Source organism: Ammospiza caudacuta, chromosome 8, assembly GCF_027887145.1.
Source record: "Ammospiza caudacuta isolate bAmmCau1 chromosome 8, bAmmCau1.pri, whole genome shotgun sequence".
Classification (NCBI taxonomy): Eukaryota; Metazoa; Chordata; class Aves; order Passeriformes; family Passerellidae; genus Ammospiza; species Ammospiza caudacuta.
The window spans coordinates 40,463,423-40,478,422 of record NC_080600.1 but is presented as its reverse complement, the minus strand read 5'-3'; the positions used below and the strand labels follow the sequence as shown (position 1 = coordinate 40,478,422).

Genomic DNA, 15,000 nt, shown 5'->3' with positions numbered 1-15,000 from the left:
CTGACAGCGTTTTAGCAGAGTCACGCGGTTCTCCACAGAGTAATTCGTTTTCTCCTTCATCACTCCACCTTAATGTTATAAACACCTATAGCAAGGCCCTGCTAGCAGGAGTGACTTAGGCCAAGGATGTGGATAAAAGGCAAGGATGGGTTTCTGAGCTGACAAGGTCTATACCAAGGAATTACTCTTCCTTTTGTGTAGAGAGAGCAAAATTCTGGTGATTAATGGACAAGCTTCCAACATTTGATCAGAACTTTGTGGTGTCCCACAGGTTTCCACTGTGGTGTGATAAAATGTCTGTTGTGAAGGTGGTGAGGCCCTGGTACAGATTGCCCAGAGAAGCTGTGGCTGCCCCATCCCTGGAATAGTCCAAGGCCAGTTTGGATGGTTGGATAATGGATGATGTCCCTGCTTATGGCAGGGAGCTTAGAACAAGATGGTTTTTAATGTCCCTTCCAACCCAAACCATTTCCTGATTCTCTGATATTTGGTGAAGGATAAGTGTATTAGGAAGATGACAGGGACCAGTATGGCATAATCCTTGTCTCTCCCCCAAAACTACCCCCCCAGCATTTATACATCCATTATTCCCTCTCATTCACCCAAACTTTATGTTTTTACTTTTTCCCTGTGTGTCCTGTATCATCTAAGCAGTTAAAGATTTGATAAGAGAAAGTTGTCAGAAATCAACTCTTCTTCCCATAATTGCATGGGTGTGATACGAGATCACGCAGGGAATCTGCAAGAATTTACACACAAACAAATAGCTGCTGTCAGTTCACATGGAAGATCAGATAAGGCCATTATCTCATGTCAAACCTACCAGTGTGTGACAAGAGCATGGGGGAGGATATGGGGCAGGAGATACAGGAGCACAAGGAACAGTGGTGGAACTCATGATGAGCAAATTCAGAAGGAAAAAAAACCCCAAATCTAGATTGCAAAAAATATCTGAAGATTTCTGGTCTAAGGGAAACTGGTGTGTTCAGAGATAGTTCTGTGCCCAGTTATCTGGTTTAATGTAGAGTATCATGAAGAAATTATGTGCATGGAGGACAGGCTGTGCTGTACCAGCATGGGGCTGCCCAACGTGAGGCCCTGGTCCTCTTCCCTCAGGAGCAAGAGCTTGGAAAGGGCTTGTCCCAGATGGGGACAAGAAGTAAGTGTTGTGCCTTCTGTGATGGGGCTGCTCTTCATCAGTGAGCCAAGCAAAAGTCCTTTGCAAGCTGCAAGGGACAGGAACGTGGAAAGGGATTTTAAATAGTATTTTTTATTTATTTTATACATATATAATATATATATTATAATAGATAATTAATATATAACATATGATATATATATATATATTTGTATATTAAAAACATGTATATCGAACAGTACCTTGTTCCTTTTGGCAGAACAATACAAGATTTGTGTAGTCACTGTTTGAACTCTCAATTGAAAACTATTTCCAATAGAGACACTTGAGAATACAGCGACTTGTATTTTCCTCATGATGTTGAATATTTTGGACCAAATCTTATCCCATCAAAATGCAGGTGTGACAAGACAGCAAAACAGGAAGGAAATCCATCCAGAAATCACATTTGAGTACCCAGAGATGCCATTAGGCTCAACAGGCATCCTCAACATTGTGCACAGCCTGCAGAGAACAGGTCGATATGCTGAATAAATAAGGCAGACTGAAGACAAAGGCTTTAAATACAAGTGTTTGTACAGTGTTAACTGGAAGGTACCAGGTAGGATAAAAAGCCCACAGGATGTAAAATGACAAATTCAAAATGGGAACTTTTTAGCAGTATCTAAGGAAAGCCATCCAGGTACTCCCAAGGAAAACAGCACTCACAGGAGCATGACACTGATGGCATGTGGCGGATGAACCTCTGCCATGAACATGTGGAGACATTCATGTAGAAGTTGATACCTTTTCCTCTTCCAGATGTGAAAATAGTCTAACTTCACATTCCTGCAAGCTGGGGTTAAGTCTGAGAGCAGATACTATAGTCACAGGATGATTTAGGTTGGAAAAGACCTCTTGAGGATCATGGAGTCCAACCATTCGCCCAGCACTGCCTAGCCCACCACTAACCCTTGTCCCCTGGTGCCAGATCCACATGGCTTTTAAGTCCCTCCAGGACTGGTGACTCTAACAAATAACAAATAAGAAAGTGAATGAAATAATTTGAGAAGGTCAGCCTTAAGTGGAAAGATAGCTTGGAAGTGCTCATTCTTTGGTTGTTCATTCCATGATGCCTAATCTTGAAATGTCTTCCTGCAGCAAGGGAATTTGAGGCACTGAGCCCTTCCAGTGGAAGATGTGTTATTCCTTGATCACTGTTTTTAAGAGCTTGTAGAAAAGTCCAGCATGTGCTGAAGGTTCTGCTATAATGGAAATCTCAGCATCAATTCCTCCCTCTTTCTTACAGCATGTTTTCTCAAAGGGCTATAGGCAGCTTATAGTCCAGAGGAGCAAACATCTCTAATTTTGATACTGGCAAAAAAAGATCCTCTGTGTTACCTTTGCATTCTTCAACTGAGAAGCCAGATAGAATTTTGAGTAGTTTGTTGTGTTTATAGTACAGGTAGAACCTCAAGTAAGTGTTCCAAGAGCAGTAACTGGGCTTGTGAGCATCTCTTAATATCCTTCCTACCTGCTCTCTGATTGAGATATGGGTAATTAGAGACTCAGAAATCCCATCTTGTAGCCACAAACTAAACAAAAAACTTCAGTTTGGAAAATTTTAAGACAATCACTCCATGCTGAGATAGAATGACAGGAATTAAGTGAGGGCTGTGATGTTCACCTGTGAGGCTCTGAGACACCACAAGAGGAAACAGCCTCAAGTTGTGCCAGGGAGGATTAGGAAAAAAAATCCTCACCCAAAGGGCTGTCAAGCTGTGGCAGAGGCTGCCCAGGGCAGTGGTGGAGTCCCCATCCCTGGAGGGATGTAAAAGCTGTGTGGATGTGGCCCTTGGGGACATGGGTTAGTGATGGCTTTGACAGTGCTGGGGGAACAGCTGGACTCAATGACTTTTGAGGGCTTTTCAGATCTAAATGTTCTGTGAATCTCTTACCTTTTAGCTTTCCAAAAAAATTGCATGTTTGCCCATCTTACAGAAAGATCCACAGAGGACAGTGAAGGTGTTTGGGTTTGAGTGGTGTTTTTTCTCCCTTGATTTCAATTGCCTGGGCTCCTGATTAATCATTGAAGCAACATTTGCTCTGTTGGCATCAGCAGTGTAGGAAAGGAGAGGGGAACTATCTCAGAAATACAAAGAGCTGAGATATTTTGTGATCTCTTCCCACTCAAATGTATCCTTCAAATCTCATTCCCTTAGTCGAGGGAAATAATTTCAGTTACCCTGGTCACAGTAGAAAGCAGCCGTCTTTTTGAATGCCTTTTTTCATTAATGTAGATATGTTTCTGAGATGAGAAACGATGTTTCTTCTAATTACGGTTACATGTAGTTAATTTCCTTTTTTTAAAAGCTCAGTGTGAGAGCCAGTTTCCTTTAAAAAGGGAGGGGGGAAGAAAAAAGTGATACAGCTGATGTTCCTGTTGCCTTAGCAACAGATTTATTTATTAGGGTCTGAAATGACATGAGTTAATATACCACATACCTGCTGATCGGCAAACTCTCCTATTTCAGCTCCAGTTGACAATTAAGTCCTGGACAGCTACAGCCAGGGGTTAATGTTACTCATTAGGAGAACTAGGTCATTACTGGGAAATCAAGGCACTTAAGGCAGCATGGATAAAATACAAAATTCAACATCTCAAGGAGTGAGGGTTTTTATGTTAATTAACCTTATTTTCCTTTCATTAAAAAAAAATCTTTCATATATGCATATGACAGTGGATCAATTAATTGGGAAAGGGAAGAAAAAATAGAAGTAAGCTATAGTTTACTTTCCTCTCCTAGTTGTCTTCATTTCCTTTGGAAGGGTTTCATTATTTTATGGAAAATTCTTATGTCTATATGATGAGTAAAAAGGGTATTAAAATTAAGAAGGGAATCATCATGGAAATCAGCTTTACCACAAGGGAATGAGCAAATAAAAGCCTTGGAAATGAAAATAAATAAGCTTTGCTAATACCTCACCTAAGGAGCAGAATATAAGCCCATCAGAGCTTGGAGATATTTAGAGGTACTTCTTTGCTTCTTTATTAAGCAGTTACATAGTTATTTGACCTTCAGAAACCGAAACTTTAGAGAACTAATTCAAGTTGTTGGCAAATATTCTATTTACAGGAAGCTGATCAGTGGCGTAGCCAACAGTAACTACTGTAGGTAGTAATTGGCTTCTGATTTCCAGGAAAATTAAATATATTCTCTGAAAGTTTTATTAAGGTATCTGAGTGGGAGTTTTAACTTGATAAGTCATAAGTGATTTAATAAAGCTCTCCTGAAAGCCTTTATTTACTAACTTTTAGCAGGCTTCATTTTGATATTGGAGAACCTAATAGGCTAGGAAAGAATGGTATTAAAATGAGACTTATTTTTTTACTCACTGCTTCCCCAAATACGCTTCGTTCTTTCACTTCTGCTAAGCACTCTGTTTTCGGTATTTAAGCTCTGTGGCCCAATTCTGCTTCTTATTGTGCTTAGACCAATTTTCACACAGAGAAACTTTTTTCAAGTCCAGGTTGGATTTGGTTTGGAGCAGCATGGGCTTCTGGAAGGTGTCCCTGCCCATGGTAGGGATGTTTGGACAAGATGAGCTTTAAAATCCCTTCCTGCCCAAACTATTCCATGGTTCTGTGATGCTGTGATTCCCTCTGTGCTGTCCAGATGCTTCACAAAGCAGCCACTTCAGTGCCATCCTCCAGAGCCTGTTAGAATAAATGCTTTAGCCACAGTTGAAAAACTGATTTTGAGTTAATGTAAGACCACGACTGCATCACCTGGACAGTTGAAGAATATTTAGGCTTGGAACAGGTGCATCACAGATTGCCCTAACAGCTCCACTAAGCTTGGCTCTCCCTTTTCCCAGGATGGGAAATTCATTTTATGGTGGATTTTTTTTCCTTCCTGTATAGTTGTGAAACCCAAGTCTTTGAGCGGAAGCACATGTGAAATGGGGGGATTGAGGAGTCCTCTCAAGGCTTCTCTACCTATCCCTCTCAAAGCAATCCTTTTCCACTCCATTCACCCAATCTTTTGGGTGAATAGAGTAGAAATCAAAAGTTTTGGTCTTCTGAACCTCATCCTCCTGTCTTTGCTAGGCTCAGCTCCCTGGGCATCTCCTCACACATAGTCTTGTACAGCAAATTTGAATCTCACTCTTTTCTAGTTCTAAGCCTCTCTCTGTCTCCATCCCTGTCTCTGCAAGGAACCTTCTGCAACATATCCAATATACAGTTTGCACTTTTACTAGGTAATGTTGTATTTATGCTTTTTTTCATCTTCTTCTTCATATGTTCTGGAAAACTTCGGACAGGATTTTTCTAGAAGATTATAGTCCAAGATAAGTCTCAGCTTTGGGGAACATCATAGGCAAGGACAGAAGAGGTTTTGTAATCCAAACTCCCCAGCAAACTTAGCAGATGGTGCCACCAGTCCCCTTTGTAAGTCACAGCACCCTGGACCAAAGTATGGGAATAACCTTTAAGAGACAAAAATCAAATATTTCATAAGCAAGTGATCTAATATTCCTCCCAATTTTCACCAGAAATAGGAGGGTTATGTTTCTTCCATCAAAGCTGGTTTTAATTATATTATAATATATTTTTAATTATATATTATAATTCTCCTTACTGCACTACAACTGTTCAACTCTCTTCTCTTCACCTTCTTCTCCTCCCTGCTTTCCTTTTTTCCATTTTTTCATGCTTTTTTCCCCCTCCTTGTGTCCTCTAATTGCTGTTTTTTCTCGGCTGTGTTTGTGCAAACCTGACTCAATGCATTGGGTTGATTCCTCATTCTGGAAGCAGGGAGATTTGGAGTTACTTTAATCTTGTTGAATAATGAGTTTCAAGCCTTGGTGCCAAGAAAGTTCCTGGTTGGAAGCTTCTTCCTTGGGGCTCCCAAAAGGATGAGTTATCTCGGGTACCTGAGCTAATTCCTCTCAGGGCATTACTCAGTGAAGAGCAGGATGCACTTTTTGGCCCAAGCAGGGCATCTGGTGGAGTTTTAAGTAGCTGTAGCTTGGTTGTGTGAATCCATGATGGAAATCACAGAGGGGCCACAAGGTCTTGTATGGTGGGATCACCATTCCCAGGAAAATCTGTAGGAATGTAGTTTTTATGTAGTACTTTATACATAAATTTATATTTATGTATGTTTTTTGTTCTTTCAAGGAACTATTTTAGCAGACTTTTATGCACTTACTACCATATTCATAACCATCTTATGATTGCCATGACATGACTTTCTGCAGTATTTTGTAGTTGAATTGCAGTAGGATACATTGTGTATGGTTATCAGGGCTGTCAGGGTCACTCAGATATTTTATGACCTCCAAACAACAGGAAAATCTTTTTTTATGTTGCCTTCGGAACACTAAGGGAAGTTAATTTTATTTTATTTTTTTAAATAAACTCTTTGAGGTAGTCCATAGCACTTACAGGGCTTTGTTGCAAATTGAAATAAAGTGTTCTGTTTGTTTTTTTAAATCTGAATCCTCTACTTGGGGACAGCCAGACTGGCCAAGCTGGAATAAAAGAAATGAAAGGCACTGGAATGAAAGTGCATTGATTTTTACACCAAGGTAACTGAGACCAAATGATGGTCTTTGTCTTCAAAGCTTAATCTCCCTTTAGGAAATAAGCAGGAGGCTCCATGACTGATGCTGATCCCAAGATTTCTTTGGTTAGGGGACATGCAATATTTTATTTTGAGTTTTTTCTTCGTGAGTTGTGAGGGGAGAAGAAGAATCTAAACAATAAACTCCCAAGGTTCTTTCTTGTTTCTTTTTTTATGAATCTCTTGTAGATAACAGGAGATAGGAGAAAATGCTTTTCCAGCGTAAAGCAAAATGCCACCCATTTTTCTCAGGCCAGCAATTTGAACAAATCAGAGGGTAAAATACACACTCCTCACTGTAAATACGTCATGGCCTCTAATAGAAAATAAAACACTGCATTTGCCAGTACTGTTTGGCTGCTTTTTGCTTCTCCAGTGCCATTTTTTAATTCCTTGGCTTGCAGAGGTGTTCTGAAAGCACAGGCAAGGATCAGGACCCTTTTTTGCTTGTAGGACCTACAAATTGCCAGCTAAAATTTATTCTGTAGGGTTCTTTTTCATGCAGAAATATTTTCTTCTACTTGACTCCATTTTCTGTGAACTGAGGGGGTATTAAATATTGTGGTAACTTTTGATGCTGATGATGCCAGACAATGTTTAGAGGCACAATTACAGCAAAGACATTTTGTAGAGCAGATCAGCTGAAAAGGAAAACTCGCTGGACTTAACTACATATTTGCAGTCTACCTCAGCCCCATCTTGGAAATGTAAAAAGATGGAAAAATACTGTGATAAATAGAATAAGTGGAAAGCAATTAACTTTTCCTCCATGTTTGCATTTTCATAGTTATTTCTTTTTTCCCTGTTTCTTTTCTAATTGTCCTTTCCTGGCAGTAACATTTCCTTTTTTGCATTTATCATGAGCATTGTTACCAGAATTTGGTATTAGAATTTTAATTTTTTTTTTTGTCGCCTTTTTTTCCTCTCATAATCTTAACATAGAAAATGTATATTAAAGTAATTTGATTTAGGAAAGTCTTCTGTCCTCTGTGAAAATAATTACTGGAATGTATTACATTTCATGTATTGAATAGGCTTGTAACATGAGTCCTCTTCTTTAAGAAGAATATTATTCTACTAAAGTATTTACTGACTGTGATTCTCACCATATTTCTGTAAATTAAAGCTCTTCTAAGACCATATCTTGCAGATTTGGAAAGCTGGGCAGTGCTGTCTTGTGGGAAATCAGTGTCAGGAAAAGAGCAGAATTCTGCAATTCTCTGTTTTGAAGGCCAGGTTTGTCTTTTATGGCCACACTTCTACTTTCTAACATTATTTGATTATAATAAACCTGTATTCAAATTTTTCTGAGCTCAAGATTTAATGTGAAATATCAAAGTGTAATACAGTGCATAGTATAATGGAGGGAAAAACTCCCTGATATTGTTCTTCAGTATCAGTTTGGATGAAGTGGAACCTTGGTTTTAATTCTGTAGGGTGTATGTAGGTTTTCTATTTACCTTGTATTTATCCTTTTCCTCCCTGTGTTTGGATATGCCATACTTAGTTTTCACCAGGAATATTTTAAATTTTTTAATATTTTTTTTCTCTTCTTGTGTTTTTCTTACCCTTTGAATTGCTTTGCCCAGTACCTCTGCCTTCTTTGATGCTCATTACTTCACTTCCCCCCCAAAAAAAGGATCAATGTCATCCACGTCAAGGTCTGTGTCTTGGAAACTTCATTTCCTTTATTTTTAATTATTGATTCTGTGCTCATGGACTTGCCCAGCCCCTCACACATTCCCTGTGCTCTGCTGCAGCCGTGCCTTTCCTGGCTGATGTCCCCTGTCCTGTTCTTTTCTCCCAGGATGTCTCTTGGCACACTGGTCCTTCATCTCCACGATTGCTGCCCAGCTTCATCAATAATGAATGATTCTTCAGTGGCATATTCTATCAGCTATTTTCTAGCATTCATTGTAGGCAGGCAGAAATCCATCTTTTACCTCTTGCTAGATGACCTAACACATTTTTAAAAATATCTTGCTTCAACATCTGAGGATTTTGTTCCATTTCTCACCTTTGCCCATGACGTCGAAGTGATTTTGGGGAATGGGGAGGCAGAAGGAGCTGCAACCACTGGATTTAAGGCACTGCACAATTTGGGATTCTCTCCCTCTGAAAATCTCCCATGCTAAATGTTCTAAGATCAACCCTTTTGATATTGCTTTTGTAACCCTTTCAGAATGTGTAGCACCTTAATGGTGGGACTCCATGGTCTTCAAAGTCCTTTCCAGCCCAATTGGTTCTGTCATTCACAGAGATGTCACCACAGGGCTGTGGCTTTCACAGGCATTACATGGCATTTATGGAATATTTTCTCAAATATTAAGACTTTTCCCCCTGTTTTTGCACCATTTTTAACTGATAAATGCATTAACTCCAGCTTTTAGTATGTATTTTTAATAGGCTTCATTTATTTTCCACCTTTGAACAAGTCCTGCTTTTTCACAACTCTTCCACTTCCTAATTGCATTGCTAGTTGTGCCTTCCTCCAAATCCTAAATAACTGTGATTATCACCATGTAGGATAAGCTTACATAGACTTAAAAAATTAAGCTAAAGTCAGAGAAGACCATATGGGTTTCTTACTGAATTTCACCCAAATTCAAGAGATGAATATTCATTGAATAATGTAAAGGGCCAAGTTCTGCTATTTCTTTTTTTTTCCTGTTTTTTAATAATGTGTTTCACATCACTGGTTAGGGACGTGGGTGACAATAACTCCAGTTTAGGTGGTCTCCATGTACTCTCCTTCCAGTCCCAGCAATAGGTAAGGCTCAAGGGCTCAGGCTGAATTCCCAAAATCCCTGAAGAGCAGAAGGGTGTTTTGGAGAATGTTGCCATTGATTGTATAGAGCAGCATCATCATAGTGCTATGAGGTTGCATTTTAAAATTACTTTAGGCTGAAAAGTGGGATGTCAAGTCATCAATTAATCCTGACAGCATCCTTCTGTGGTGAAAAAATAATATTGTCACACCCATTTTATGGCAGAAAATCTAAGGCAGAGACAATAATGGAGGCTCAGTAATGGTGGTGCCGCTCCCACCACACTCCCATTCCCTGCTCAAGGACACTTCTCAAAGTTTTATATCAGATTACAAAGGGAAGCCACTAAATCAGGATGAACCCTGGTCCACATCCCCCACCCAGATCACTGAACCTCAGCCAGTTCCTAAGAGAAACTTCAGATGTCTCTCTGAAATTGTGGGTTAGAGTCAATAATAAAAAATCCTGGATAACAATGAGAGCTTTGAATATGGAGATTAATGTCTCCAAGGCAGGGCTCTCAAATCTGAGCACAGGTGTGGTGTCTGTGCCTGTTTTGTGGCATTACAGCTGTAGTTTGGTCATTCTGATGTTTTTATGTTTTTAGGATGAAATTTAGAGCATCTTCATACCATGCCTAGTTCTTATTTTTCCTTTACCAGATGCATATCAAATCAAGTGAAAATACAAAAGCATTTCAAATACCTCAACTAAACAACAAAGCCAGACCCTGGAGTCACATTATATTGATTTTCCCCCAAACATAATATCTTAAAAGAAAAGTTTGCATTTTAATATCAGGCTTTTATACTGTTTTGCAGTTCTTCTTCAGGAAATGGAGTATATATAATTAATACTGTTTAATAAAGCTCAAAAATGCAACAGATGCAGCCAAAAGTGCACATCATTTTGAGCAGATCTTTACAGAACAGACATTCCATATTGTGTTCATCTTTTTCCACGATCACTGCTATGGCAATCTGGTGTGTTTAGCAGTTGTTGCTGAGTAAGGCAGACTGGATTGTATATGATTTTTTCCATGTCAGCCAAGAAACAGAGCTCTCTCCTTTTTGATGCAGCGAAGAGGTGGTCTTGTACTATTTATTTGTTTCTACCAGGAGCAGCTAATACCTTCAGTATTCTGCGAGAATAATAATAAACTGCAGTCTGTAGGTGCACGGGCCAGGAGTTTTCTGGAGGTCTTTAATGAAAATAAAATGCTTGTGGTGTGGAGAAGTCACAGGAACTGATGGAGTCACTTAAGATGAGCTCCCAAACAGAAAAGCTACAAGAGTCACAAAATGTGTCATTAAAATCTGGGAGTGCCACCTAAAAGGGAAACATTTTATACTGGGGGATGGAAGGAGGATCACCTACAGCAGAAAACCCGCAAGAGCGGCTCCAGTGCAGAGGAAACGTTTCCCCTTTCAGCATTCCTTCTGGGTGCCAAATTTTCCTTCTGTTCTTCCCCACCTATTAAACAAAGCTGCAACTTCCAATTCCTATCAGTTTTCCTAAATATGTGCAGCTTATGTGGCTCCGCCGAGCTGTAAGGCTCCGCGTTCTCCTGCCAGCTCCTTGACAATGTGGCTCCAACAGCATCCTCCACTTTTGGCTGCCTCTGGGACCCCTGGTCTCTTCTGGAAAGCGAGAGGGAAAGCATATCCTTTGCTGGAAGGACTTTTTGTGACTGCAAAGCTGATGGCGGGGCTGTGAAGAGCTTGGAAGGATCCCCGTCAGCGTCGTGGCTGTCGAGTCTGTCGGCTCCGCGCGCGGGGACGCGCCGGTCCGCCGGCACGAGCTGAGCCAGGCTGGGCTCGTGGCATCGCTCAGAGAGCACACGCAAAAACCTGTCCAGGGGAAACTGAGGCTCAGGGGAAACTCTGTCATGAATTACACCAGCTCCCAGCATTGTAGAAGTTCTCCTTGCAAGCATTCATAACGGGGATGTTCTCTTCCAGCCAAATGCGAATGCACGCGATCCCGTGTTGGCTCTTGGAGCTGGGCATTTGGAGGGAGCTCAATACTGGCAAAAGTTTCTGCACAGAAGTTACCTACCAGAAACAGGTGGCTCTTTTTAGCATGAGGATGCAGCAAACTAATAGTCAAAGATATGGGATCTTTGCAATTGGGAGAAATACACCCTGCAAACCAGTGCTTGCATCCACTTGGGTTGCTGGAATTGCCATGGAAACTCCTGGTTCACAGATGTGAAACAAATCACAAGGCTTGTGCAGTTGCATTCCTCCTTATTATTGGGAACAAAACAAATTGGGGGGGATGGAGGACTTCTTAAAGTGATTATTGTCTGGCTTTATTTTAAGAAAATGTGTCAAATTCTAAAAAAGTCCACAATTCCTGGAGGTTTCTCAGCCTAGGGAAGTCACATTAATTATAAGATTAATTTATTTTAATTCCCTAAACCAAAAATATTGACTGAATGAGAAATTAACACGTGTAGAGCTGCAGATGTCATTTGGCTTCAGATTTCCTGAATGATATAATTATTAATCTTTCATATACTAGTGTGAGAGACCTACAGACTCCATTCTACAAAATTACTCTGTGAAGAAAGACACTAGGATGGCTGAGATATAGATTTTTCCCTTAATACAGGAAGGAAAGTGGTGGAATTTTCTAAATAATAAATAAAACCAAAATATTTTAAAGGCATATGGTGCACATCTGTTGAAATACAATAATTTAAAGCAGAGTAATTAAATGCAAGATTTAATATTCACCTTAGAGTGAGGAAATTATCTCATTCCATTTTTAATATAACTTAAGGAATTTGGGAATTTTAAATCCTTTGTGATACCTTTTGAACCTTTCATTCTATGCTAGTAGAGAAGATAGATTGGAAAATGGGGGGGTTAATTTATTTTTAGATAATCTAACTTACATTTCATGCCATTGAGTGTCAGACCCATACAAACCTTTAATACTGTCTTCAGCTGAAATTATAAATAAGTTCAAGTTTCTTATATTCTGTTTTAATTTCCAGTTAACTCCGTTAAAATCTAAAGGTAGAAAATGCCTTGTGGTAGTTTATTCCTTTCTTTACCCAAAGCACTGAATGGATTGAAAGCTTTTAATGAGTATAGCATGAATTCCTAAAATTCCAGTTTGAGAAGTCCTGTAGGTTTAGGAGAAGTTTTTGTTTAACCTGTTTCTCCTGAAAAAAAAAAAAAAACAAAAAAAAAATTTGTAATGGAAGTTACATACATATGTTTGGACAGGGAAAAAAAAACCAAATCCAAATGCGTTTTTTTCCTACCATTTTTTAAATTAATTTTATGTTCAAGTCAGGGCTCAGTCCTTCTCACTTTCAAAGCTGATAATTTGAAGAGTAAATGCATTGTTTGAGGACAGGGAAGAGATAGAGAAGAATCTGATAGATCTGAGCCCAAGTGCTACATTGAGGAAAATGTTCAGCCATGCAGGAGAAGCAAAGAGGGAAATTATTTGAATAAATTCAGTCCCCAAATGTACAATTTTAGAGGAACAGTGTTCTGATAAATAAAAAACCTCCCATAATTTCACAACTAAATGTAGACAATGCTGAGATAAATTCTGTTTGTTTTAAGGGAACATGACAAAGATCCTGAAACTTTCTTTAAAGTCCTGATGAAGCTGAAAGAGCAAGATCTGACTTTCCATGTGTCCGTGCTCGGAGAGACTTTTAGTGAAATTCCAGGTACCTTTCCTTTTTTCTTTACTTTAAAGTTACCATAAAGTGGATACTTTCAGAAGTAGTTTTCATTTTTGTATTTTTTATCCTAAAGAATGTGCTTAGAATTTTCCTAGTTGGGAAATGAAATAATATTGATACATTGTAAAATTAAAATTATTAAAGACAGTAAGCATTTTTTATTTTACTTAGCAGGGCAAGACCTTATTTATGACTTGTGGTTCAGTAACACTTCTACTTCTGTATTTATTTAAACAGAGAGATAGGTGTGGGTGATTGGATGGTTCAGGTAGGAAGCAAAATCTTTCAGGTCAGGGTCACTCATGTGAAATCCAGACTGAGATTTTAGCAGGTGAAAACACTTGGTTCCCTCTCAAACGTGAGGTTAAGGACTGCTGTGGAGTGCTTCTGGTTTGTATCTGGCATGAAAGTGATCGGTAATCTTTAATATTTTGATACCACTCTTTTGGACAGTCCTTCCGTTTCTTGGCTTCTGCAGAACCACAACACAGTGAACAGTTTCACCTGTCTGGAAAATAAATTGATTTTATTCAGGCGCACAGTTTTGTTCCTGAGACATTATAGCAATAAAGAGAATGATCAAATCCTCTACTGGGTGCACTTGTAATAAATTAAACCTTTTAAAAATGTACAGTAATGACAAGCGAGTGTCAAAATATCCGATGTTTTAGCTCGTATGTGTTTTCCAAAGTGTAGACTTGCATCCCTCAGCCTCATCAGTCTGCAAAAATAGACGGGATTAGTTTATTTGTCAGTTCTGTCATATCTGTTGCCTGCTGGACTGGTGATATTTCAATTGGTTTGGTTTTGATTTTGCCATTTTTAAGACACCAAGAAGTTGCTCTGATCCAAATAACTTTTAGGTCCCCAACTGAGACACAGCTGTGTTGGAAAAAGAGGCAATAATTCAGTAGCAGGAAATTCTTCGTGTTTTCTGTCCACTTCCTTTTCAGACAGTTTTCTGAAAGCCTGTTCTTCCAGGCAAGCCTTATCACAGATCCCAAGGCAATGCTGCTTTCCAGACTGAGCACACCAGATTTCTTAGAAGGAGAAATTTCTAAGGAATATGTGACAGATAGGAATATACGATGGTGCGCTGCGGGAACAGATTCTATTGACACTCATTTTGGATGTTGTTACATATCTCATTTGTGGCTTCAGTACTTATGAATAATGTAGATCATCCTAAATTTATGCCAGTATATCAAATCTATATGCCGCACCTCTTGTCTTGTCAATTCATTCATCCTCGTGTATAAATAGAGTCTATAGAAGGGGCAGCGTGGTGAAATGTGTCTCATCTCCATGGATCTGATAGGGCCATACTCATACAAATGACATATGCAGGTCATTGCTAACAGGCACCAATAAAACCTGTTGCACATACTTTATTGAAAATCTAGTTAGGAGGGTTTTTGCCGGTTCTTTTTGGGTTTTTTTTTTTTTTTTAAATAAATTGTTGGCACTGCGTTTCCTCTCCCTTCAATTATGGGACCAAATTCCCTCATTATTATAAATGTCATGTTTACAGTCATTGGTGACAGAAAAAGTGGATTACATGTTTCATAATTCAGCAGCCATTCATGTAGTTGAAACAACCCTTTTTCAGTAGCTTGCTGCTTCAAAGCACACAGCAAATATCCAGCAGGAAGTTATGAAATCTGTACTTTTCAATGCTGTTAAAGCTTGGCTTTAGACTCTGAAGGAGTGAAGAGTTGCAACTTAAGGATTTAGACAAATGTGCTCTGGAGGGGCAGATTTTTCCCCAGGGGA

The 15,000-nt window shown here is 39.3% G+C and overlaps 1 protein-coding gene across 2 annotated transcripts in view; it reads left to right on the top strand.

Moving 5' to 3' along the window:
• The window catches only part of GTDC1 (glycosyltransferase like domain containing 1), a 160,760-nt gene that overhangs the window by 129,647 nt on the left and 16,113 nt on the right, over positions 1 to 15,000 (top strand). For both annotated transcript variants that reach the window (XM_058810003.1, XM_058810004.1), the window contains one exon: positions 13,103 to 13,212. In XM_058810003.1, the coding sequence (XP_058665986.1) occupies positions 13,103 to 13,212 (110 nt within the window). The remainder of the gene's footprint in view (positions 1 to 13,102; positions 13,213 to 15,000) is intronic.